The 27,381-nt window shown below is 32.5% G+C and overlaps 3 protein-coding genes across 6 annotated transcripts; all 3 read right to left on the reverse strand.

Moving 5' to 3' along the window:
- Window positions 1-2,163: 2,163 nt before the first annotated feature.
- Window positions 2,164-7,516, reverse strand: LOC114403019 (glycine-rich RNA-binding protein RZ1C-like). 2 transcript variants are annotated; one of them, XM_028365729.1, is made up of 4 exons: window positions 7,397-7,516; window positions 7,165-7,300; window positions 2,944-3,437; window positions 2,164-2,663 (listed from the first exon to the last, which is right to left on the reverse strand). In XM_028365729.1, the coding sequence occupies exons 2-4, from the start codon at window positions 7,273-7,275 to the stop codon at window positions 2,429-2,431; spliced, it is 840 nt and encodes a 279-aa protein (XP_028221530.1). In that variant the 5' UTR covers window positions 7,276-7,300; window positions 7,397-7,516; the 3' UTR covers window positions 2,164-2,428. The 2 variants fall into 2 exon arrangements, with proteins under 2 accessions (XP_028221530.1, XP_028221529.1); XM_028365728.1 differs by lacking the exon at window positions 7,397-7,516 and adding an exon at window positions 4,483-5,968 and having other exon boundaries at window positions 7,165-7,294.
- A 3,497-nt stretch (window positions 7,517-11,013) lies between these two features.
- Window positions 11,014-15,229, reverse strand: LOC114401311 (uncharacterized protein ycf45). Its single transcript, XM_028363801.1, has 9 exons — window positions 14,613-15,229; window positions 14,321-14,535; window positions 13,679-13,829; window positions 13,373-13,564; window positions 13,014-13,176; window positions 12,680-12,921; window positions 12,312-12,488; window positions 12,072-12,233; window positions 11,014-11,580 (listed from the first exon to the last, which is right to left on the reverse strand). Exons 1-9 carry the CDS (start codon window positions 15,015-15,017, stop codon window positions 11,284-11,286), a joined length of 2,004 nt encoding a protein of 667 aa, XP_028219602.1. The 5' UTR covers window positions 15,018-15,229; the 3' UTR covers window positions 11,014-11,283.
- Window positions 15,230-16,353: 1,124 nt separating this feature from the next.
- On the reverse strand, window positions 16,354-21,934 carry LOC114401312 (GDT1-like protein 5). 3 transcript variants are annotated; one of them, XM_028363804.1, is made up of 13 exons: window positions 21,692-21,934; window positions 21,532-21,600; window positions 20,973-21,032; window positions 20,789-20,836; window positions 20,471-20,559; window positions 20,321-20,357; window positions 20,188-20,235; window positions 19,421-19,489; window positions 19,282-19,326; window positions 19,137-19,198; window positions 18,793-18,865; window positions 18,320-18,405; window positions 16,354-16,608 (listed from the first exon to the last, which is right to left on the reverse strand). In XM_028363804.1, exons 1-12 carry the CDS (start codon window positions 21,707-21,709, stop codon window positions 18,334-18,336), a joined length of 690 nt encoding a protein of 229 aa, XP_028219605.1. In that variant the 5' UTR covers window positions 21,710-21,934; the 3' UTR covers window positions 16,354-16,608; window positions 18,320-18,333. The 3 variants fall into 3 exon arrangements, with proteins under 3 accessions (XP_028219605.1, XP_028219604.1, XP_028219603.1); XM_028363803.1 differs by lacking the exon at window positions 16,354-16,608 and adding an exon at window positions 17,485-17,774; XM_028363802.1 differs by lacking the exon at window positions 16,354-16,608 and having other exon boundaries at window positions 18,041-18,405.
- Window positions 21,935-27,381: the final 5,447 nt, after the last annotated feature.

Genomic DNA, 27,381 nt, shown 5'->3' on the forward strand with positions numbered 1-27,381 from the left:
CTTATTTATCACGATGTATCCTTGCATTTTATTCTTTATCTATAAGTAATATGATGAGCTCATTCAAATCAGCATTTAAAATAGGAATTAATCATTATAGCTCTAGATGAAAGGAATACGATACAACAAGTCATTATACAGAGACACACACTCATACACAAGAGGTGGACAAATTTAAATTTGCGTGTAAAATATTAGGTATTTTTTTTTATTCGTCAAGGTGGGTTGAATTTTAAGAATTCATTTGGATTAAAATATGTTTTAGGGTTAAATCAACGCTTAAGGATATATTTATTAATCACCTATTAACAAAATTCCATATCATTAATGAGATTTGAATTTACATATTTGTGAGGGTATTTGTAGGATGAGTTTGATTTTTATGAACTGAATAACTTTTCTTGACACAAAAATTAAGAATGTGTTTGGATGGAGAAATTTAAAATTTTAAGAATTTTTAAATTTTAAGAATTTCAAATATTTCAATTGAAATTTTTTTATTTTCAAGTGTTTGGATAAAAAAAAATTAAAATTATGAGGATGAAAAAAATGAATGAAAAAAGGAGAAAATATGATTGGTGTACTAGTTATTCCTCTATGTTCACATCCGATCGATATTTTAGGAGCTTAGTTTCTTGAAGAAGACTGTAAGAAAATTTTTAATTATTTAAAATTTTATTTTAAAATTCCAAAATTTTAAATCCTTCATAAAAAAAACATCCAAATAATGAATTATAAATTACATAAATTCAAATTCTCTGATAAATTACTTTCTTCAGTTAAAATTCTCTATCTAAACGGACTCTAAATGTTATTGTTATAATAATTAAATCATGTCTTGGGAGGAAATTTAGTCTAGTCTAAGAGTATTCAAATGTAAAGTGTAATCCGTCTTCTTACATCTATCAACAACCGATCAATCCTATATTCTGAGAAGGGTGTATGTATGATTCTATCCGTTTGTCTCGAACTCCTCGGACACACATATCGCGAGTGACTAGAGTCGCTTAACGGCTAAGTATAATGCATGGAATAAAGGGTGCTCCGATCGAGGGAAATTTGGTGGCAAAATCGGACCGATGAGACTTAAGGGGTACACTTATAGATGAACTCATGAAAGGCTAATTATTGTTTAAGTAATGAAATTCAAATCTTTTATTTGAGGGCCTACGTCACTAATTAGTCTGCGCATGCTTTGGGGCTCAGAATATCCAAATGAGAGGGAGAAGTCAAGCCATAGTATGATCCCAATCCATTCCGTGACTAATTGAGCAGTGATTTTATTTCCACCACTTTTTTCTATTCACACGCGTGCTTGAATTTTTTAAAACTAATTTTCGAAATTGTATGCTTTAGAACATGTTACTCTATCCCAACAAAAAGGAAGATAGATTTGCTGTGAAGCAAAATGTGGCACGGAGCAATCATGCGCTCACAAATATGATTTCCAATTATTCCAATAATCAGTGCTTTCAATTGCTAAAAGTAAACCATTATATTTTCCCCCTTATTTAACACAAACGCGTTCGTTTTTTTTTTCTTTCAATTTTTCTCGTTTCTTTTATCATCGTTATAAAAAGAAGTCAAATACGACTTATTTCTTTTTAATTAATTTCTATATTCAGTTCTACTTTACGTAAAGGAGTTAGATCGACAAACTTTTCTTTTTGGCCTTTACTTAAAAGTAACGTGTCACCTTAGGGTGGAATTAAGTCCGATCATACCCGAAGTTACACCCATTAATAATATCTTCTAAATTTGATATTTATTTGAACCAAAAGGCTAATTTTATTAAATTTTAATTCTTTCAGATTTTAACCTCACATGCTATAAATTCTTTTTAAAGATGGTATATTAGTAAAGTAGATAAGCAGCACTAGAGGTTTGAATGAAATTTTAGGTGGCCAAAGAATAAATTTTTAACCTACTTCGAATGCTCTTAAATATATTTTTCAACCAAATACTGAAAATGAATGGTTATTTACCAAAAAGTGTTGAATCAAAAATTAAGACAGAAAATAATGATGAGTTATACCAATTCTACGTATCTACGTAATTCAATTAACACATGTCACTTGCACCGGTGTACTCTTCCTAGGCGAACATTTATACCTGACAAAGAAAAAAGTTTGTGCAGAGATAGCGCAACTGTAACACCACAAATTTTGGAATGCAGCGGTAAATCATGCTTACTTGCATTAGGGAAGTTAGTCAAAGCGTCAGGCAAAGGAGGGGGAAAATCAACAGGGATTGGCACGATCTATAAATAGGGAAACAAACTACGAAATCCATAATCTATGAAACTACAATCTAGCAGCAACAGTTGTCCCAAACTGGATGTCCAACGTAACAAGAGCAAGAACAAGAACTAGGTCTCGAATGTGGCTTCTGCATTTGGATTTCCCGTTAAAAACATCAACGTTAGAATTCAGTAGCGATCAAGTGACGGACGAGAACCCCTACTTGGGCGATCATATGGACCAGGTCTACCCCTATAACTCCTTCCTTCATCACGACCTCCCATTCCACTTCCATACCTATCAGCACCTCCTCGTGGACCACCATACCGGTCATACCCTCTTTCCTTGCCATAACCATTTTGCGGGTAATCTGAGCCACCGCCATATCGATCACTTGCGAATCGATCTCCACTGGTTGGATACCTACACAGTTCTCAGTTAATAAATATGGTGACAATGACAAATACATAGAACTCATGGAATATCCAATAGAGGTACTGCTCCATTTTATTAATGAAGAAACAACATATACTACTCAAAGGCACAAATCAGATTAAGTGATCAGATCAAATCTTTATGCAATCAGAGTCTTTGTAATTGCCATATTATCAATTAAATGAAGTAGGAAAAAATGTTTTTTAAGAAAAATGGCAAAAGCACCACCTGAGTAGTAATTTAATAACAACCACAGACATATGTATACCTGTCACTAGCATAGCGATCACGGCTGCCATATTTGTAGTCACGGTTGTCAAAACGATCCCTATCTCCATAACGTCCTCCCTCATACCGATCATCAACGTATCGATCACGTTCACCACCTAGACGATCCCCATTTCCACCAGCAGCTCCAAACCTAGGACGTGAAGGAAATGAGCTACCACCCCGACCACGACCACCTCCTGCCAAAGGACAATCTCGGGCCCAGTGCCCTGGACGCCCACATTTGAAGCAGTCATCCTGTCCTACCCTATCTCCAGCACCATAGCTTCCCCTACCACCTGATGAGTAGCCACCTCTGTAACCTTGGTCTACATCATCACCCCCCATCTTGGGCTGTGCCTTGTTGACTGAGATGATACGATCACCAATTTCCCGTCCATGCATTTCCTTGATAGCATCCTCCATTCCCCTACGGTCTGCAAATGTGATAAAACCAAATCCACGTGGACGGCCTGTATCCCTTTCCATCATGATCTACAGGAAGGACCACTTGAGAACCACAAGCTAAGTAATAGCAATTCACACAACTGATGTAACAATTTTTTTATTGTATTTATGAGGATGAACAATATCAATGCTTCTTTTGATGCAAATAACCACTGTATAGCCATTATTGTAAGACTCATTAATAGAGAACACACAGAACATGTCTACTAGCAATAAGTCAGCACAAATAAATGGGAACCACCAAGTTACTGTAGTTAGTAGAAGAAACTGCAGCATATATGAAGCTACTCCCTGATAAAGTTAATCAGAAAACCAGTAAAATAGAACCACATCATAAAAACAAGATAGAGGATAAAAATAAGACAAGTAAAAGGTAGGTCAAAATTGTTCTCATATGTCACAAAAAGAATAAGAAGTGCACATTGACCATCATGTGGTGAACTCTCCACCCACACAAAGCCAAAAAAAGAAAAAGGCCCTCTTTACAAATTGCTTAGGAAAATTGGGGGCCTAAAAGAAACTGCTGTAGCTAATGATTTCTTGTTAACAGTCACAAAAGTATCAATTTATAAAATTTCAATCACAAAAGCTGGAGCCTAGTTGACCACAATGTTGATCTAACAATTTCTACTTTCTAATAAGCACTGAAGAGCATCATTGATTAGTGTTGCCTGATATATGTTCTTAATATTGTGAGTTTCTGCCCAGACCCCCATCTCTGAAAATAATCTCAGATGTTTCCAGGGGTGATTCTCAATTCAACAAGGCTTAAACCATCAACCAAACTACCCACCACCCAAACTTAAATAGATAAAAACATAAGAAAGAAATCACACAATTGCTGCATAATCATTACTCCAAATTGCTGATGGTCAATAGAATGATTCTTACAAGAACAGAATTAAAAAAAAAATTGAAATGGGCACTCAGTTTCAGACAAAGTATTATGCATACATAAATGGAAACATATGACTGGACAAAGTTATGTGTTGCGTGTTATGTTTTTATATTTTATTTACTAGATGCAAATAGCATTTAATTAAAAAGCAAAACTTATAATCAGACAACTTACTTCGGTGTTACAATGAAAAAGCACCAGAATGGTTTTCATATAGCTAAGCCATTCAGAGGAATTCCAAGCCCATATTTGACAACAAACATCTCCTACAATAATTACTTCCACATTCTGAGCTAGAATTTCAGCATGTTCCATACTGGTTCATGACTTCATGAATGACCTTTAACAATCTAATCCCTCAAACATACTCTTAGCATCTGACTTATTTGAAAAAACACTCTCATGTTAGGAACTATTATTTTCTGACCCAGAAGAACTAACATTACAATGATATGTAGCCACGAATGAATGGTATAATCATGAAAATCCAACTGTAGTGCTTTCACTTCAACAGTCACCAGATCATTTTGTTGTAACCCCAATTTTATGATGAGTTTCACATTGTATATATCTTCAAAACAAAAACTCTGCCAGCAAATAATTTTCCATAATTCTGAAAGACAAAATGCAAGACAGGCATTCACAGCATTCCATTATGGAGATCATGCTTTCATTTCTTGAGCAATTCAGCTACCTTCTGTGATTCATTCACCTCATCAGATGCAAAAAAAAAAATCAATCTTATGTGGCAACAATACTGAGCAACATGGGAGATGAATGCATAAAATTGACTACACTGCAATTATAAGCCTATCACACTAGGTAATTCTGCCGCCTCTTTACTGACTTATCCAACAACACACCAGCATTTTAGCAGAAAATCATTCTTATGCAGCTGTGGATTCTCTATCTAAGAGCACACTGACAAAAGCACGACCATTCAAAACCAAAGAAAACATCTCCAACCAATGAACTTTATTCCAAGGTAGAAGAAAGTAACAACTAAATCAGAGGCATTCATTCAACCCTCAACACTGTTAGCTATAATAGGCAGATCAACTGGTGTGACACAGTATCTTATCAAGAAGAGAGGAACCCACTAACTGAACAGCAATTGTTTATGATCCCAATGCTTCAGATTGAAAATTTAGAGCTCTGCAGCACGTAAGTACTCACAGGACCCATAATGATGCGGAACTTGATGGTGTAGAGTCATACGCAGTTTGGGTATTTACAAGAATATGTTAGAAGAGCGATGACATCAACCAGACACAAAACAATATCCAAACACCTGAGCTTTACATGGCTATGAGAAACTATTGAAAACTGCCAAAGGTGAAGCAAGATTGGGTTGCTCAACTGATGCAAATATGCAAGACTTCTTGAACTCACATAACAAATCACTTTAACTGGTTTACTGAGCATCACACAATCACAGCCCATTGAAATGGTTCTATCTATACTTTGAAGGGAACAATATTAGTTAGTGGGGAATTCTCATTTCCATTAAAAACAGAGAGTACATTACTTTCTTCCTTGGGAACTGCACTACGTATGAAGTATCTGAATCTTTCCAAATTTCAGGACCACAAGAAATGCCACCTTACCAAATGCATTGTCAGTTCATAAGATGGCACGTCTGTTGCCCATGCTTCTACAACTAAAGAAACGGGTATAAGCAGTTTTCGTAACATATCAAAATATCAAGGGACAACAAAAATTGAAAAGGCATAATGTGAGAGAGCAGTCTTTAATGCCCTTTTTCTAATTTCCTACAATTATATTGGACAATAATTGATTAGAGCCAGAAGCAAAAGAAGGAATGTCCAGCATAATAAGTTTCTTATATATGCCACTGGTAACCATTACCATCATGTAATAGATTTACTACTAGAATAGGAGGGAAGTCAATGTACAGACAATGCATGGTTTCTTTTGTTTGGACTTTGGATTTGGACAGGAAAAAAATTTCTTTACCCAAAAGAATTGTGTAACTCAATCAAACAAGTGTCATGTACTTCTCAGTTCATTAATCATGCAATCAAGGCATAGATCTGTGAGCCATGCAAAACAGGTTTTAAAAAAATACTCCGAAAATCATTTTATGGTATTAACTCTCTCCACTTGTCACTTGTCAGCCCAATCATACAGCTAATACCCATTCCAAATTACAATGATTTTACTAATGAATCATAAGGACAGCAAAGACAAGAAATCTCTCTGCCAAATAGCATACAGGTAAGACTGATATTAGCTTAACTACCTTCCTTGCACCAAATTCCACATATCTAAACCACAATGATCTCCAGCTCGAGCTCTAAAGTTACTACAAGCTATCATTTTATCAGAAAATTGAAAATGAGCTTCAGCCATGAAGAAATTATTCTGGTAAAACATCTTTTAAAAATTCCATCTACAGCATCACAAAGATCACAAGATTCACAACCAGCATTCCAGAAATACAAAAAAAGATTAGTACATAACCCTATCATAAAAACTTCATCCAGAAAACACATGATAAATTTTTTTAAAAAAATTCCTAAAGCAGTAGACTCAGCCAAAACCAGGCCTTACAATCGCCCCAATCCTTAACTAAAGACCACAACGGCACGGTACACGATCAAAATAGTATCATGCAAAATTATCATTTTTTTTAATATGCAGTTGGATTCAATTTAAACGTCAGACACAAAAATAAAAATAAAAAAAAATCTCCCTTCCACTTTTAATTCGAGCAATTGCATATCTAGCATCACGAAAAACAGAAGAAACAAGATCCCCTTTTCATACGAATTGAATAATTTGATATTAGAAAGTGGAACATTTTCTGTTTGCAATTGGAAGAGAAAGGGGTACCTGGCATTCGAGAATTTTGCCGTAACGAGCAAAGGCATGCTCGAGTTGACGCTCCGTAACTTCCCAAGATAAACCTCCAACAAATATTCGATTCTCTTCCTTCGCAGCCATCACTCACTCCGAATCTCGCTAAAACCTGAAACACACAATTTGAAATGCCGACGGTTTGGAAATCAATTAAACGAAAGCAGGGCGAGGAAATCTTCTGCAACTTGAATTTTGAGATACTTACACAAGAGTAACTGTGGAATTAGAAATTACAGAGTTGTGAAGGAAACCCTCGAAGTTGAACTCCACGATAACGCTCACGTACGAAACCCAAAAATGAAACTCTTTTATCTTGGGTGTTAAGGTCGTGTTTGTTTCTAAGTGTTGTTTTTTAATAAAATTTTGTTTAACATTAAATTTTTAATAAAATAATAATTTTATTTTTTTTGTCTTTAATACATATTTTTAAATTTTGGGTAAATTTAAAAACATTTATATTTATACTTGATATTTTTTTCATTTATTATTAGATGGGATTAAAATAAAATTCAGTTATTTATTGGAAAACAAACATAAAATTTATTAATTTATCATAGATTAAAATAAAATATTAAATATTAAAAATAAAAAATAAAAATATTATTTTATTAAAGATTCAATAATTTATCATAGATTAAAATAAAATATTAAAAATAAAAAATAAAAAAATTATTTTATTAAAGATTCAATATGTAATAATTTTTTTAGAAAAAATCATTAAAATCAAATATTGATCAATAATAAAAATATATTTAAGTCAATGTAATATAACTGGACGGGAATATAAACACATTAAAATTATATATTTGTAAGAATGTTTTTTAAAATACAAATGATAAAAGAAAAGGTTATATAATATTTAAATAATTTTACATTTTGAGAATGAGTGAATAGACAATTTAGTCCATGAGATTGTACTCATTTTGCATATTAGTTCATAACTTAATATTAAATTCAAAATAGTCCATATCTTTGCAAAAGTGTTGCAAAATAGTCCTTCCGTTAAATTGTAAAGTAACGCCGTTAGTGAGGTCAATTTTAGTGCCACATGGACTATCCAACGTGGCACTAAAGGATGACGTGGCATAACACGTGGACTGCCTCCTAAAAGATGCCACGTCATTTGATAACAAAACAAGTAAATAGGCAATTTAGTCCCTGACTTTGTACCTCTGCTGCATATTAGTCCCTAACTTAATGAAAAATTCAAAATAGTCCCTATCTTTTGCATAAGTGTTGCAAAATAGTACCTAACTTAAAAGATGCCGAAAATCGTGCTTAAAGTGTCCATGCATTGCAAAGGTTGTGCCTAGCACGATTTCTAGCGGCGCAGATTCCTCCTTGGATTCCTTATCATCTTTTGATTCCTTTGGTTTTTTCTCTTTTTATTTCTTTTCTTCTTCATTTGCTTTTTTCTCCTCTAGTTTTTTCTCTTCCTATTCAAAACACACAAAAAAAAAAATCAGAACCCAGAATGATATATTGATGATAATTGAAGAAAAAAAAAGAAAAGATAATGGTTATGCATACCTCGCCCATTGGTGTTGACGGCTACAAAGATAAGGTTGTTGCTTCGGATTTTTGGTTCTTTTTATTTGTGCAAGTGTGTGTGAGTTCTTTTTCGTATATATGTCTCAATTGATTCAGAACCATCAAATTTGAAGAAGTCACTCATTTTATCATCATCAAATGACATTAAAATTGACCTCACTAACAACATTACTTTGAAATTTAACGAAATGACTATTTTGCAATACTTATACAAAAGATAGAGACTATTTTGAATTTTTATTAAGTTAGGAACTAATATGCAATAGGGGTACAAAGTCAGGGACTAAATTGTCTATTTACTCATTTTGTTATCATCAAATGACGTGACATCTTTTAAGAGACACGTCCACATGCCATGCCACGTTGGATAGTCCACATGGCACTAAAATTGACCTCATTAACGGCGTTACTTTAAAATTTAACGAAAGGACTATTTTGTAACACTTTTGTAAAGATAGAGACTATTTTGAATTTAATATTAAGTTAGGGACTAATATACAAAATGGGTACAATATCAGGGACTAAATTGCCTATTCACATGATATTTTTATAATCCAAATAATAAGAAGAAAGAGTAAAGATTGGGAATACACACGTAATCAATTATCATGAGATTGTTTTAAAGATATATTAAAAAAAACAAAGACTAGGCTAGGCTATTATTATTAACACCTGCTCCAACTTTCACAAAATAATTTTACAACCTTAAAACAAATACAACCTAATTTTTAAACATGCATGTCTGTTTATTTTTTTAACAAAATTGGTATTGAAAAGTATAATTTTAGTTTACTGCAGATGTCTTGAACAAAAAAATTCCTTAAGGTAAAGCAAGTACTAAATTAATCTGTAAATTGTATGAATATATGCAAAATAATTATTAAGTCACAGTAGAGAAGATAATTCTATAAAATGTAGGATTGTCTGGAATTTTCAAGAACTGAAGCAATTTGTGATAACATTCCGTGAATTTGTGATTTTTTTTTTTTTACTCAAGAGCAAAGAAGGAAATCAACAAACCGGAAAAAAAATACAAAAACAAATCCTTTCCCCATTTTTTTACTATGTTATTGATATAAAATATTTATCAGTTTTTTATTGACTAATTTTTACTAGAAAACTTATTTAGTCCCTTTAAATGAAATCTCTTTTCTCAATCACTTTTTTTATTAACAAAATTCAATTTCTTTCATGTTAAGAAGGAACCAACCATAATAAAAGGGACTTGGTCCCACTACTTTTTTAATCTATGCATTTTGGCCTAAAAGAATGAGAAAACTGCTTTTGTGTAATTAAAATATCAAATTATTATCATCTAAAAAATTTCTTAAACATATTTATGTGATTTCATTTGTTATTATCTAAAAAACAACAATTTATTTTTGTCCTTAACACTTTTTTAGTGTATGAGAAATTAATAAATTTTGCATTTGTTTTTTTATAAAAATTTTCAAGATTAATTTATCAGAAAATAATTATAAAATTTATTAATTTATCAAATATTAAAAAAATATATCAAGATAAAAACAAAATTATTATTTTATTAAAAATTCAATATAAAACAAAATTTTATTAAAAATAAATAAAAAATTAAATATTTATTATGAATTAAAAATATATTTAACTCCATAAATGTTAACTAACCTAATGGCACTAATAAGCAAAAGAACTACTAAATTAGTAAGCTGGCCTTAGAGTTCTTTTGGTAGTCTAACGTCAACGAACTTAACAGAAATCATGGCAAAACAGAAAGCAAAAGTATATCTCAACTTTTAAACCGATTAAATTGGAACATATCTGTATATTTAGATTGTGTTTAAAAATACATTTTAATTAATTTATAGTTTTTTTTACTAGCCAAAAAACTTGTTTAATTATTTAGTAAACAAGTTTTTAAGTAGTTTAAGTAAATTTTTTTAAAATGTTAACTTCTAATTTATATTTTTTTTGTATTTATTATTTTTTGTCCTTAAACATTTATTAGATTTTTTTTATTCTATTTTAACTAAAATTTTATATACATTTATGTACAACCAAGATAGTGATGGGTTCTTTTGTCCGAACAAGAATGAAGTGAATTTTTTTATAGATTTTTTAGCTATTTTAATAAATAATTTCATTCAATAAGATAACTTTTTTAATTTTTAACTAACTTTCAAAAGTATATCTCAACTTTAAAATATATATATCTTTAGTGTTTCTATATTTTGAATGCTTAAGTGCCTGCTTGACACTCTAGCTACACAAGTTAACGAACTAATACATATGTGTACCATTATAAATTGAACTACATTGGAGGAGTAAAATAATGATATATTGCATTTTATGTAGATTGATTTTTTCAATATATATACCTTGGTACAAGAAGGGGTAGCTTGGCGGAGGATCAAACTTCCGTCATAAATGTCACACCCCAATTGAGATACAAGCTCTTAGGCTATAAATAAATTATTTACACCACTTGTATGACTGTACATGTTACATACATCATACATGTACAAACCAGTGAAGTGAATCGTTAGAATTGGGGAAAGAATTGAATTATTCAGGCAAAATAGGAAGCCTGGTAACACTGGTGCCATTGCCGCTGTCACCAGTAGACATTGAGGTAGGACTTGTTTTCTTGCGGGCAACAGTAGATTTAGAGGCTTTTTTTGTATTTAGCCTCAATGGAAGAATTTGCAACCTGGGATTCTGATCGGTACCTGACTTTTCAGCAGCCAACTGATAACTTTGAACGAGTTCAAGCTGCCGGGCAATAATTTCAGAACGTCTAGGAAGAAGTTCCACAGCTTCTCCACCAGGAATCACAATGTACTCTATTGCAAGCCGGACCTCCTGCCAGAAAAGTAAAAGAAATTAAAATAATGTCAATGCTAAAGAGGTTTGGACATAAGAGTTTAATAGACATGTATTATTAGTGTATAAGTTTACGTGGTCAGATAACTAGAAATTATTTATGGTATTCTTTTAAAATAATTATTATAAAAATTAACAAACTTATCATCCATAATAGTTTATGATTGAATGACAGTACATTTTTTTTTTTTTACAATGCATATGTTATTTTTCTAGATAGTGGATATAATACTCTCGGTTTTGTCTTATATGAATGAGTGCAGTGTATATGGGAAATGTCCTCCAATTCAGAAAGCCAGACATTAAACCAATTGCCAAGTGCACCATCTTTCAAATGGCAACAACAGCTAAGCGCAGAAATCAATTGCTAGACTACTAGTAGACAACATATGTTTTAATTCCACAGCAGAAAATAAAACTTGAAGAGGAGAAATCAAAATACTAATTAAATAAATGTAAAGGGTGTGTACCTCCAAGGCATCAATCTCTTCCAAAGATGGTTTTCGTTTTGGTTCATCGTCCTCAATTTCAATATCCAAGCATTCATTTAATGGCTTCTTTGGTGTAGGGCCAAAGGATTCTAGCCCAAGGATCATGCGCACTGCCTTGACCATTTGTGCCATGGTATTGGACTGAAAGAAACAAAAGTTTGTTATAAGACATAAGGAGATTTACATAGAAGAATAGCTAAAGATGCAGCAAGAGGGCACCTTGATAACAAATACAGGTACGTGATGGAACTTTGCCACACCACGGATCCATGGGTTTTGTCGTATCTCAGAACTGGATGCTAGAATTGCTTCAGCAGTTCCAATGTCATCAGTCACATCTATTACATCTTCAAGCCCCATTACCTTGGCCACTTGTAGCAGATCAGCTTCAAGAATCTAAACTCATTCAACAAGAAAATAATGCCCATTAAAAAGAAGAGCCTCAAAAAATATTTTGGGCAATTTATTCTTTCGAGTATGAAATATATGCAATTGGAAAATGATACAATTATTAAGGCTTTGGAATCATGATAAAGTTTCCAATCACTCAAGACTCTAACCATCACATGCAACCTCAAACAATTTACCTTGTAAGTATAAACTTGCATTGGTGAACTCCTCGTCATCACAGGTCCACTGGTACTCCATTTCGTGGACCAAGTACGTGGGTGATCTTTATCATCCTCACTAGGTTCATTGTCAGAACTCGTGATATTATTGTTAGTTAAGTCAGAAGTTTCTCCAAGATTTTCTTCGGGCAATGGAGCATATTTTGGCAACTCGTTGTCAGAATCATCCCATTGACGGATTTCAAATAATGGAGGTTTTCCTGTAATGAAGGAGATCAATTTAAACAACTGTGTAAATACTATATCAATTAGATATTAATTGAAATACTTCATCATAGAAGGTGAGGAATACCTGCCAAAATGGCATCCACAGTTGCATCTAATCTATGATGAACACGGCATTCAGTTTTAGATATCATTTCAACCGCACATGAAAATGTAGGGGGTCCTTTCCTTTCGAGAATTGTCTTCTGCACTTTTCTTTTCCTGGCCTCCTCATCCCCAAGGGTTACGCTCTATTCAAATAAATGATCAATAATATTACAAATGTGGGAAAACACTACACATTCCATTTGTATGTGGTTCAAAAATTTAAGATCGATTTCACTTTGTGAAAGAAGAGGGCGGGCAGAACGGAGGAGTGCATTTAATTAATCATTATTGGTTATAAATCATAAAAGTGTAAGGAAAATGAAAAGTGCAACTTTGCACCTCTATGCCACCAACAAGAATCTGAAGATAAGGATTTTTTATTATGTTTTCAATGGTCATTCCATGTGCCGTTCCAACCAATTGAACTCCTCTTTGAGCAATAGTACTGGCTGCCAATGCCTCAAGCTCCGTTCCAATTTCATCAATAATAATGGTTTCAGGCATGTGATTTTCAACTGCTTCAATCATAACCTGCATAAAATACACATAAACGGTGTGTCGCAGAAGATTGCAAATTATTAAAAAGAAAAACCTTCGTATAAGAAGTAATCAACAAACACAAAAATGACTGAGATTTGTACTAACATTATGCTGCATATTCACATTTGGAACTTGCATCCTCCTGGCCCTGCCTATTCCTGCATGAGGAACATCTCCATCACCTCCAATTTCATTAGATGTATCCACTATTACAACACGCTTCCTGAACTCATCAGCCAGCATCCTAGCAATCTCTCTGCACAAGAAAAAGCTTTTTCTTCAGACAAGCCAATCAAGTAAAAGGCACCTAAAAAAAATGGCTAAAGATGTCCAGATAAAATTGGATTTGATTTTCATGCAATGTCAATGAAAAAGCTTTACACCGTTAATCAATCAGAAATCATCTAAGTATAACATCGAGTTAATTATTATAAAAACCCATAAACAAATCACACATAGCAAACAATTATTCGACAACGGTCTAAAAAACAGACTAATAATAATCAACTCATTTTGACCACCTAATGTATTAACAAGGTAAATGAACTTGTATACTGAGAATGCATTGACATTCTAATTAATTAAAGTATGCTAATAATATAATCAACTTATTTTGAGCGCCTAATGTATTAACAAGGTAAATGAACTTGTATACTGTGAATGCATTGACAATCTAATTGAAGTAGGCTAATAATATAATCAACTAATTTTAAGTTGATAATGAATTGAGAGAGTGAAAATGTTAACCTGATTAAGGTTGTTTTGCCAACTCCAGGAGGTCCAATGACCAAGATAGAACCTCCATCCTCAACCAAATCACGTATAATTTCAGCACTGCCACCCACAGCTCGACCCACCCGACAAGTAAGCCCAATGATTTGCATTTTCCGATTCCGAATCGCGCTTATCCGATGCAAAGACCTATCAATACCTGACCTGTTGTCATCAGAAAACTCACCAACCTAAAACAAATCAACCAATCATCACACATCAGTCATCACAGCTAAATTAAGTAACTAACACAACAACAATTCATTACCTTGGAAATGGCATGGCGTAAATCCTCTTGCGCTATGGGTTGTTCAGAGATGACCCAATCACCGGAAGGGAACCTGGCGAGAGGTTTTCTTCCCAAATCCATGACAATCTCTATGAGGCCTCCGATTTCGCGGTGGCGATAGAGTTCCCTTCGCATCTTCAGAGGGAGCAGTTCCAGGAAGAGGTTGAGGTCCTCCGGGCGCGACGTCGACGGCGAGGAGCCGTAGAAGCGATCGGAGGGGCGGCGAATCTCCGGCGACGCCGTACATCGGATTCCGGTTCTTGGGGAGCGTCGACGGAGGGATGATATGAAGTGGGAGTTTCTGAGGTAGGAGAGGGTTGAGGTGGGCACGTGATGGTGGGAGTGAAGATCTACGAGGAGCACGTGCGAATTTAGCGCTCTCATTCTCTTTGTTACGTGTTATGTGTGTTGTGTTGCAGAGGTGGTGGTGGTTGTTACTGTTATGGAGGGAAGGATAAATAGAAGGAGAGGGAAGAGGGAAGATTAGAAGATTCTGTGGTATCTTCTTTCTTCTATTGTGTGGGATTTTTATTTTACATTATTATTAGCACTTTAGGAGGGAGAGGACACAAACACTTGCAAGTCTTGTGTTGAGTTTAGAGACGTTAACGGTTTGGTTTTGTCAGAGGCTGCTCACCACACATTACACAATATACTTTGTATTTGCCTTCACGCACCTTCGAACAAATCTAGTTCCAACAGACTTTTCTTTTTTTCGCTTTCCTTAATAATAATCACATTCATTCAACTCTAACATTATTATTAAGTAAATCATTTCGAGAATTAAACCTTTTTTTTTTAGTTTTGTTCAATTCTTGTACTATTCATTTAATGCACTTCTTTTCTTGAAAATTTCTAGCATATATGTGTAATTCCTCAAAATGGAGTTTTTTTTTTTGTTATTCGTGGGAATTGAAAATAGTATTAATACCAAAAAAGAATTCACTTCCGAAAGATCAATATTGTGTTTTGATAACGTACAAAATCTAAAAAAAATCAATAACTTCGTGGTGGATGGCTGTTTATGATTAGGTAGGGCTGCGTAAGGAATTGGATTCCCTGCGGTCAAGAAACAAAATCTCAACCCTAAAAAGCCTTATATTTCATACTTTAAAAGGTTAACAGAATAGAATATTAACACAAAAATATGCAAACCATTGGATCGTACGATCCTGCAGTCACTAACTTAAATCCGTTGTTATAGGAATCCAAGTTTCCTGCAATCAATCTCATTTAATCTCGTGTTTAAGTTAACTTAATTTTTTTTTGGGTTAATCTCAACTAGATGTTAACTTTAATTGGCGATTGGATTGTAACTAAGTCAACTCAAGTTTTGAATAAGAATATGTAATTATAAAATTTAGATACGCAATCTTACACCAATTATTTAAGACTCTCATCAACAATTCAGCTCTAACGACTTCTTAAAATTTTAAAAATGCAAATACTAACACCAAGGATGTCTGATAACTATCTTTCTAAATGAGCCATATCAAAATAATACTAGTCTTATCTCAAGCTAAAAAAAAATTATTTAAATGTATGCCTAACTTAATTAAAGAATTATAAATTTCAAATATTATGTGAGGTTGCACCGAACAAAATTAATCCAAAGGTGGTTTACTCCCAAGCCCAAACATTGTCAGTTTTAAATTTTGAAAAATATTTTTATTTTCAGAAACTCTTTCAAAAAATAATAATTTTTTTTTTCAAAACGAACTTGAATGAAACAAGCCTTAAATTAAAAAAATACGTCACGATCTGGTTAATATCGTTTACAACTAATTTATAAGGCCGTGATACGTTTTCTTCATCCCAATTTACCCTACTTTCCATATTAACTTGGAGTACTTCCTTTTGTCCATTAAGATATTCAAACCTCTTTGAATGAGATTCTTACTGTTCACGAAAATGATTGGAGTTAAGCGTCCTGCATACATACGAAAAAACTAAATTTGGCCTCTGCAGAGAATTGCTGTTTAAAAAAAATAGCGTGTTAAGTTATGATAATTAGTTAAAAATTGAATTTTTATTTTATTATTTATAATTTTTTATGCATATATGCTTGTATCACAATATTAACCTTTTTTTCTAAGTTATAATTTGATACCAATATTCTAAACTGCATTTATCAAGTGATATCGGACTTGATTTCTTTAAATAAGATCTCAAATTCAAACCTTATGGAAAAAATATAATTGAAAAAAAAAATCTTGATCAAAACTACACTAAAGGTTGCACTAGTGAAAGTATTCACAGCTCAGCTACGATCCAGCCAATCATTATAAAATATTTGCTTAATATTATATTAGATAATAAACCAACATAAAATTATAAGAAAATTAAGTTAAATAAATTTTAAATTAATATAAAATCATATTACTTATTCTACAAGATAAAAAGCTCACAATAAATAATTAAACAATAATAGTACATACCTAAGTCTCATACAAAGTTCTATTTATTTTATAAATGCTTTTTGCCATTAATTATTACCCTATTATAGTTAATTTTTAATTAATTTTTACTTCATCAATATTATGGAAGACCTAACCAATTGTCGACTCATTGACAAATTGAGCAATTCGGAAATTTTTTTCTTTCTTTATACATGAAAAATGTCCAATCTTACTCCCATGGAGAAACACACCTTCCAAAGCTTGATTCTCTAATAAGAAATTAGCTAGCATGACAACCGGAATAATAATCTCACTTGTAATGAAAACGAATTATTTGGGATTGTGGTGTCTTAGGACATTCCAATTATATAAACATTTTTTTATATAGCAGGTCACCGTCACTAACTTCATCAACGTTGAACAGCAAGAATTTTAATTTTGGGGTGGAGCAGTTAACTAGAATATTTTTAAGTTTGTTATAGTTGAAATTATGTGTTGAGCAAGACTTCTACAATGGTACTTGACACTTTAGGGGGAAACAACTAAAGATCAACCTTGTGAGAGACAAAAATAACGAGTGATAACCAGTCAAGTTACAGTACTTGGGTGGGTTCTACCCACTTTGCATAGAGAGATTATTGTACATAACTTAAGTGCACCCAAATTGGGTGCACAATGAGTTGTGACCTACCAGTTTCACTTTGAACTACTGCTCCAATGATGGAAAAGTTTTTCATCCCCTCTACACAAGCAAGGACAAAAGGATCACCCCAAGGGCATTGATTCAACAGTGTCAACATCATATGCAATACAAGCAACTGAAGCAAGCATGGTTTAACTCTCCTCTACCCAAACGTCTCGTTTTATTACTTCCTCCAAGATGCATGCATTCTCATTGCTATGACATTAGACAGTTTCCCAGGAACATCAATAAAACAACCTTGGAAACTAAAGAGTTTTTTCCCCAAACTGGTCCATTACATTTCTCAAGCACAATTTACACATGGATTTATTTGATGAAGGGATGAATATAATGAGAGATTAAGTGAAGACAGATGTTTATCTAAACAGAACAATCCACTCATGTTGACTATTTATATTGAATTTGGCTATCATTCTACAATGGTAAATTTATTTTGAACTACAAAAGGGTCGAAATAATGAAATCTATGACCCAGGGAGGATTAGGCATGAAGCTGAGCTTTTTTAGCAACCAACTCCAACCATAATAACAAACATATTTGCTAAACATGTCTTGTAAAAAAACGCAGAAGAATAATCACTAACCAAAAGCACAGCCTTCATGATTCAACTGGAGAGAGGAATGACTGAATTCCAAAAACAATGAAAAGAATTCCACCTGAGAGTGCAACCTGCAAAGTATTGAGAACAACATTTAGATGGCATACACGCTCAGCTTAATGCTATATACCAGTAATATGGTGGTAAATCAGAATTGCACACTACATCAAAAAGTGTTCTAAGGACTCATGGCTATAATGTTGTATTTTTGTTCACATATAGCATCCTCTTCATTATTCCATTACCTTTTCCATTAATTCTTATATACTCTGATTTCATTACTCCCATATTTTTTTTGGTAGTCTGAAACTAATTTTGAATTATTTAAACTTGATGCATGAGAACTTTTTAAGATACAGAATATTGAATTTAAAATTTTAAATGAGTTAACAAAAAAGACGAGGGGGTGGGGAGATGGACAACAGGTAGTGATAATAAAAAGGAGTAGAAATTGTTACAATTTTTTCAGATATCTGAGAAGCTAAACTCTTTCCTCCAACAACAGCAGCAGCAGTGCACAATGCTTGTCCCCTGTGAAAAGTAATTAAGAATTACATTCCTCTCCTACAAAATTGCAGGACCTTAGGATTGTGACATCCTAAATACATATTTATGCATCCAGACAAACACAATGCATGTGCAAGGCATATACATATAACACATGTATGCAGAATTACAGCAACAAATTATTGAAATAACATATGCCGTATGCCATCACGGGCAACCAAAGGAAAAATAGGCAATGCCCTACGGAAATAGGCTGAGTTCAGAATAAAGAGAATAATTAAAAGTCAAAACTTACAGAATCCCTCCAAGAACCACACCAAATGGGTTCTCATCTGCAGCCAAACCTATGGTAGCCAACTGAAACAGAAATAAGTTGTGCTTAATGAAGTGATGAAGCAGTCTCCAATAAAAGAGCTTATGCAGTTATGCAGTATCCTCACCTGGCTCTTGTCACCCCATTCACCAAAAAAGGTGATAGAAAATGCCTGTAGAATAGAGATGATAAAGGGGATCAAATTTAACCCAGTTCAGTGTTCAACTACATTCTGTATAGAGATACTACTATTAATAATTTATTACCTGTAAAAAGATAGGAGAAAAAAACTGAGATAAAAATGACCGTTTATGCTTTTTTGTGGCATCATCATCCTGGGAAATGAGACACATGATATATACAGTATTAGAACAACAAAAATAAAGCATCCTTGGATTCTGATTTAGTATAATATCATAATCAACTAGAGACTGGAAATAAGTTGCATAATTCTCATCCAGCTGTTAAATTGGGAGTCATCCAATTGTAAATTTTGCTATTGCAGCTTTGCCTACAAGATATTAAGTGCCTTATCCAAATACTAAATATTTATAAAGCAATTTATTTGCAATCTAGTTATTAAGAATCTCTCTCTTGGTTTCTGTTGTAGTAGTAGTAAGAATTTTCCAAGGATCTCTTAACCACTTGGCAATCATAAGAAGTAAACAAAATGTGTTCTATTAAAAAAAACATGTAGAAGGTGTTTGGAGAAGCTTTTGTGGGTTTGTGGAATGGCTTGTAACCTCCTATAAGCTCTGTTTAGCTTATTTTAGTAAGTTTCAAGAAAAAAGCTCTCTTTAGCTTATTTCTGTAAGCTTCACAATTTATGAATAAGCTCTCATCAATAAGATCCTGTTGCATAAATGCTTAACTCTGTTGTTTACCCAAATGGGTTCATTATATGTGATATGATCATGCATGGCCTTAAAGCCTTACTTAATTTTTTTATGCATGCTCAAAATCAGAAGAGTGTGACTATGCGGACAGACAGAAAGAAGACAACACAAATTTTATTAAACAGATATTATTTTACCTTATTGCTATTTTTTGTAGCTCCATTGCTAGCCTTCCAATCTTTATCCTAATAACAATACAAGGGTGCTGTCAACAAGAAAATTAAAAAAAATGACTTACAATAAGAAATCAAATAGTAGTGACAAACCAACCAATTTAGCTTCAACTTCAGCCAATTCTTCCGCATCCCTGTCCATCGAAGGAAATTATTAAGCATGAGTCCAAAACTCTCAATTCAGTTGCAAACTTATTTTCATTTTAAAAGGATTAGCAAAATGATGTGAATGAGAAATAATAATCACCCTTCTTCAAATATAGCGTCTTTTAAGGACCAAAGTCCAAATCCCAAGAATAAAAATGTTGTAATGTGATGAGTCCATGTACGAGAGATCTGCAGAATTTATATGAAGTTTACTAAAGGCAGAAATCAAGGAAAAAGAAAGAGTAATATAGAGCTAAACAAGAGATAGATAACACCTCTCTAATGCATACATGCCAAATATCTAATCTCAATGCATACAGCATGTTATTTGATGGAAGGATAGCAACCCAAGTATCTATAAGAATAAACAAATAAGGAGGATAACTGTGAGGCGAGACCAGCAACAAAGAATGCTCACCAGATTTGGAGCAGCCCAGCCAACAAGAACAGAGAGAATGGTCATCACCTAGATAAAGGGGATTATGAAGCTCAAAAGGAGGAAGAATAGGAAAAACTAAATCATACAAATAAGCAAATTATGAAACCTTCAAAAACAAAGATTAGCGTAGTATTAAAAAGGAGAAAGATCAAAAGATGCTTACAATCAAAGCCGATAAGCAACCTGATAAGACTAGGCGTCTTGGGTGTCGCATAGCCAGTATCTAGAAATCATGATATCAAACAGTCAGGCAGAGTTCTAATTCTACTCTCAAGACTACAAAAACAAATACCAAGGCCACCCTGTCTTCTTTGTCAGGAACTATGCAAAGAGGAAATAAATCAATAACACTAAACATATCTTGAAACTCACTCATTCCACCAAACATGGCCTCCGACATATGTTTGCTATAAGTAGAGCAATTAAAAAAGTTTTACTGTAAATTCAATAAACAGGAATACATATTCTCAGATTTACAATAAAAATAAATCATTAAAATAAGATAAGTTAAAATGTTTATGCAGCACCTTAGTAAGATTTGAACCAATAGAGTGAAAGACACAACATAACTATATATTTTTTTTTAAAAAAAAATGATAACAAACAAGGTTATATCTCAGTCTAAAAATCCAGACACGCTGGCCCACAGAAACCGACCCGTTAATCTGGTGCAACCAATTACAAGATCTACAAACGAATTAGAAAAAAGAGTAGAAACTAACCGCAGCTGCAAAAAAAGTTTTGTCGCCGATCTCAGAGAGAATGGTCATGGCCAGCGACTTGGTGAAACCCTAATAAAACATCAATACAAAAAAGGGGGGATTGAAAAGCAAATCCAAAATCAAGAAAGTAAATCTTTAATGAGGACGAAAGGTTCCACACCTGAACGATTGAGCTCATGTTGGCTGGGCGAAGAAGAAGGACTGAGAGAGAGAGAGAGAGCTAAAAGCTAATAATATGTGAGAGTGTGTTCTTCGTTGGTTGTATGGTGAAAGTCATCGGAGGAGGGAGAACATTGAAGAGGGAGAAATACTCGCTTCTCAGAGTGGAAGGTGCGCGTGTGAGCGCGTGGTTTTTTTTGCTTTTAAAAAATTATATTGTGCAGAGCATGGGATTCAATTCCCTCCCTCAGAATCTGGATAAAAATCATTATTAAAAATAAGCATCATAAAGATGCTTGTCTTTCATGTCTATTTTTGCTTATTTTAGCCATTGCATTTAATTTTAGTTTCCATGGGTGTTTTGTGTCTCGATAATAAGTGTTTTTAAGTTATTAATTAACAAATGAGAGGAAAATATTTATTGTATAAATGATAAGAAAACGTGTAAAATTATGATAAACATAATTTTTCGTCAGTAATAAAAACATTTCTATTTTAACTTCTTTTACCTATACCTTTTAACTTTTCTACTTAAAAATAATTTTTTTTACAAAGGATTATTTTTATTACAGAGATATATAAATCAATATTACAACATTTTTTAAGAAAGTTTATCTAAACACGATTTTGATGATTAGTTCATTTAAACAAGTTGAAATTTTGGTGAACAATAATCATATAAAAATAAATAAATAAATTTTTAAATGCTTATAAATATGCATACAATAAAATTTTTTTTTCAGTGACACGTGCTTTCAACGAACCATTTTAACTTTAGTGTGGACGGAGAGGACACAATTATTAGATTAACATATTTTATATTTTATCGGAGAAAAATCACAACGACCTTTTTCTTGGTGGTTTTTACTTTTTATTCCTAAAAACCATAGTGGTCTATGTAGTAAGAGGGAATAAAGTGATTCGAGAAGGGTAAAAAATACGGAAATTTTAATCTCTTTCCTTACTTAATTTGTTTGATAAAGTAAAAGAATAGAAAAATAATGGTGGGATTTATATAAATATTCTTTTTTTCTCTTTCTCTCCAAAAGTATAAGGAAAGTAAATTATAACTCTTTTTTTAAAGAAAAATACTAAGAAAGTATATAAAACAGCATAAACACCCTTAAGAAAGAGAAACAGTATAAAAAACAATATTTTTTTGAAGTCAAATATGCACTTTTTTAGCTTAAAAAAACTGTGTTTTCCATACCTTTTTTTTATTTCTCTTAGGGTTATTTATATCATTTTATATATTGTAACTTTCCTTCTTTTCATTTTTTTCTTCTACCAAACAATTTAAAAATTCATCTCACTCTTCTTTTATTTCTTTCCATTTTATTTCCTAAATCATACAAAACATAAATGTCTTATTCCATTAAATGAAAGTATATAATATACATAATATTATTTAGCTTGGTTATAAATAAAATATTGAAAACTACTATTTATTATAAGATCCATCTTTTTTACTAATGTTTCTTAGTTTATGTTCCTTTTTACAAAACTGAAAACAATGCAGTTTATTTTTTTTATTAGTATTTTAATATCATTTTTTATGTATCCAAAACACTTTAACCAAAATTTTGCCACTTTTCCTTCAATTAATGTTACACCAATATCTTCCTATATACAAATCTTTTTTATTTCTTTTATTAATTATCCAAATATTCTCATTTTAATTACAATTAAAATGTATTAATATTGTAAACAGATTATACAATCATCCAACATTATAATATTATTAATTTTTACACTAACTATTTTAAAAATATGTTTAAGATATTTCTTAATTTGATAATTATGTAAATGATTTTATGTATCAAATAAACTTATTAAAAAATAGCAGAAAAATGTATTTTATGTTGTCTTTTATGTTCTGTTAGAACATATGAAAGTTTGAAAAAAAAAAAAAGAAACAAAAAGCTTCAGTCCCACATTGTTCAGAATGTTTCACTCCCTATATATAAAGAGTTCATTTCTTCTTTTTTCCTTGCTCCAGTTGAGAAGTATTTTCTCAACTTTTATTTCTCCCTCCCATATTTCAGCTGATGCATTTCCGGTAAACTTCTTCCTCTTTCTTTCTGTCGCTCTAAAATTTCGGTTGTCTTTAAGAGTGACTTTGTAAGTCATATTTTTCGGTTGCCTTTAAGAGTGATTTTGAAAGTCATATTTTTTTATTGTCTTTAAGAGTAACTTTGTAAGTCATATTTTTCTGTTGGTTTTAAGAGTGACTTTTTAAGTCACATTTCTCGGTTGCCTTTTAGAGTGACTTTTCAAGTCATAGAAGAGGGTGTAATTCAAGAAAAAGTTCCCTCAGTGCAGTGGAAATCTTATACAGTGATCTGGGCTGTTTTATCCTGGGGACGTCGTGATTGATTGTCTGCTTGCACAATTTTTTGGCAGTGCCACAAAACGTCTTAAAGAAAGCGACATTATTCGTGACTCAATCAATAATTTTTTTGATTTATCATAAACTATTGTTACAACATGTTTATATTGGGACGTTGCTTTTAATTCCAAATAAATTAATAAAGTGTCTGATTACATTTAGCAATGGTACTAAAAAAGTATTGGATAATATTCACCCCGAAAATCACCTTTGATTGATTCCTCATGGGTGGAGGGGTGAGGAGACGTAGTTTTCAAGCTATCAGGTTACTGATCACGCAAAAAAAATAAAAATGCTATCAAGTTGAATCACAAAAACCATTTTGGTAGCTTCTTCGATTTTTTAAATTTTCATCAAATTTAAATGCAACGAGTACTTTTGAACCACTTATATAGCTCTAATAAAATATTAGATTTGAAAAAAGCAGTGTTTAAATCGCGTCACGATATGGAGCATCACAAAAGGAGGCCCAGTAGATGATGTAATTGGACATTCTTAAGGCAAAAACTTGAAGCAACTACCAACAGTCATATACGACAACTTGTGCCCTTTCCCTGGCTTTTATAAAAATTTAATCCAACTCCATAAAGGTCAGAGTTTGGATAAATGATCTAGTAGGTGAAGATAGAAAGATTAATCCAAGTATTACTCTCAAGTCTCAAACTACATTCACACCCCCACTTTCTTCTTCCCTACCAGACAGGTTGATTTAAGAATAAAACAATTAAAACTCAAAAATTTTAGGTTCATAGAATTTTATTTTTTTTAAAAGAAAAAGGTCACATATACAAACAGAAAGTATAAATAAAATAAATCTTTCTCACTTACTCTTGGACCAACTTTGCTTTCAGACAAACAAAGTGAAAATAAAAACAAAAGAATAATTTACTCAAGAATTTGTGTGAAGTATAAAAATCAAATGTCATGAGTAAATAGTTGTCCAAGATTATTATTAGGTGCATGTTTAGTTTGAACTAATGCAGTTGGTTACGTCCAATTGAAGCAACTCCTTATAAATTTTACATTTTGCATTGAAACAATTCCTTATGATTTCTCATTTATCTGACAGGTTTTTTTTTTAATCTAAACCTGATTTAGATAAAAGTATGACTTGATTTATAAACTTATTTAAAAACTTAATTTGTGATAATGTAAAAACTATATATATATATATATATATACAAGATTTTCTAAGAATCAAATATAATATAAGTACATATCTTAAGGTTTAATATAGTATTCATGATAGTTTATTTAAAAATAAATTTTAAAATTAGACATTTATTTTCAATAATCTTAATTATTAGCTTCAACTTGACTATTTATATATCAACATGAATAAAAAGATAAATAAATCTAAAATTTGAATGTATTATAATAAATTTAATATAATAATAATACTAATAATAAATATTTATTTGTAATTTTTGAAACAGGATAACTTGTTAGACTTTTTGAATGGCCTAAAATTTGGTTTGTTTAACTAACTAAGTTTTACTAAAAGTTTTGATTGGACATCTTTTATGAAAAACCCCAAACTAACCTAGACCTGATGTAAGTTAAGTCATAAAACCATATCCATTTATCTGACCTATTGATGCAATCCTCCCTAGGAAGGGACCAATCACAAGAACCATGAGCAAGAGGCTCCAAGAAGATTGGGCTAGAGCTGCTGAAGAAGGCCCTAGGGTTCTCATGAACCTTAGGGTAGATTTCTGAGCCCATGGGCCAAGGTTGGGTCCAATTATCTTTGTACATATTAGACTAGGATGTCATTATATTTGGTCCTTGTATATAGGGCTCCATATTGTAGGTAGGGTACCCTAGAAATATAGGATTTTTCAGCCCTTGTATTTTTGGGCACCTAGACTAGTTTTTGTATTAGGGGTAGTTTTGTAATTTCACATGCACTAAGTGGATATTTGATGTGTGTGGCTGGAAATAAATTTAATTGAATTGGTAGAAGCCCAATCCAATTAAATTTTAGAGGGGGAGGTGAGCATTTGCTTACTACACCCCATTGCCACATCATATAGTCACACTTTGTGCATGTCCTTCATGCTTTTCATGCCTCATGACACCTAAGCACACTTAGTGGAGAATCTTGGAATTGATCTTGGATTAGTGGGCTGAACCATAACTAAAATTCACTAATCATAATTAGTGAAATTTTGGCTCCACAAATTCAATTTCAAATTCAAGTGAAATTTGAATTTCCCTCCAATTTTGTGTGACACTTAGGCTATAAATAGAGGTCATGTGTGTGTATTTTTTTTCAACTTTGATCATTTGAATATTAACTTCAGATTTCAGAGCTCCTTTTGAGCACAAAATTTCGTGCTCTTCTCTCCCTCTCCCTTCATTCATCTCCTTCTTCCTCCAAGCTCTTATCCATGGCCTCCTATGGTGGTGAGCTTCTTCTAGACTCATCTTCTCCTTGAAGTGGCGTCTCCTCTCTCTCTTCCTTCTCCATTCCGCTGCCATTTATCTTCCAAGAAGCAAAGGAATCCATTGATGAAGAAGATCCTAGGCCTACAAGCTCCAATGGAGCTTGCATCATGTGGTATCAAGAGCATCTTCATCTAGGTGATGTTCTTTTGCTTCCTCTATCTTTTTGTTCGGTGAATTCTCTTTAATTCCTTGTTCTTCATCTTATTCTCCATGTATATCCTCCATTGTCTTGTGGTTTGGTGCTGTTTAGAGTAGATTCAAAAAACAATAAACCGATTAAATCTTAGATCTACACTTGTTCTTGCATTTCTATGGTTCAAATTTTGTAGATCTACTCTTGAATCTTGTTTTTGTGTTGATTTTAGGTTCTATCATTTTTCATTCATAATATTCTTGTGCTGAACCTTAGATCTAAATTTTCTTCCAAAATATTGATTAAAAAAAAACACAAAAATCTAAGTGTAAATCACTTAATCCATGTTGTCTTAGAGTCATGTTTAGTCATAGTAATTGTCACATTATGTTCTAAGTTTGTGTTGAGTTTTATTTTGTTGATTGAATTCTAGATACATTTGTTCATGTATTCTTGTCATTATTAGCCTATCTTTTGAATTTTGAGTCTAATTCATGCATGTTATTTAGTTCATAACATGTTCTAAATCAATTCCTAGAAGTAGTCTTGTTCTTGAACTCTTTTTTTGTTTTCTAAGATTCCTACATGATGCCTATGATGAAGTTGAGTTGTGGTGCTGAGTTGTGGCTGGATTTGTGAATCAAATAAGTCTTAAGCTCTCTTGAATTGTGTTATTCAAGATAATTGAGCATAAGCAAACACAAATTGTAACTATCCA

The sequence above is a fragment of the Glycine soja genome, chromosome 20, assembly GCF_004193775.1.
Source record: "Glycine soja cultivar W05 chromosome 20, ASM419377v2, whole genome shotgun sequence".
NCBI classification, from domain to species: domain Eukaryota; kingdom Viridiplantae; phylum Streptophyta; class Magnoliopsida; order Fabales; family Fabaceae; genus Glycine; species Glycine soja.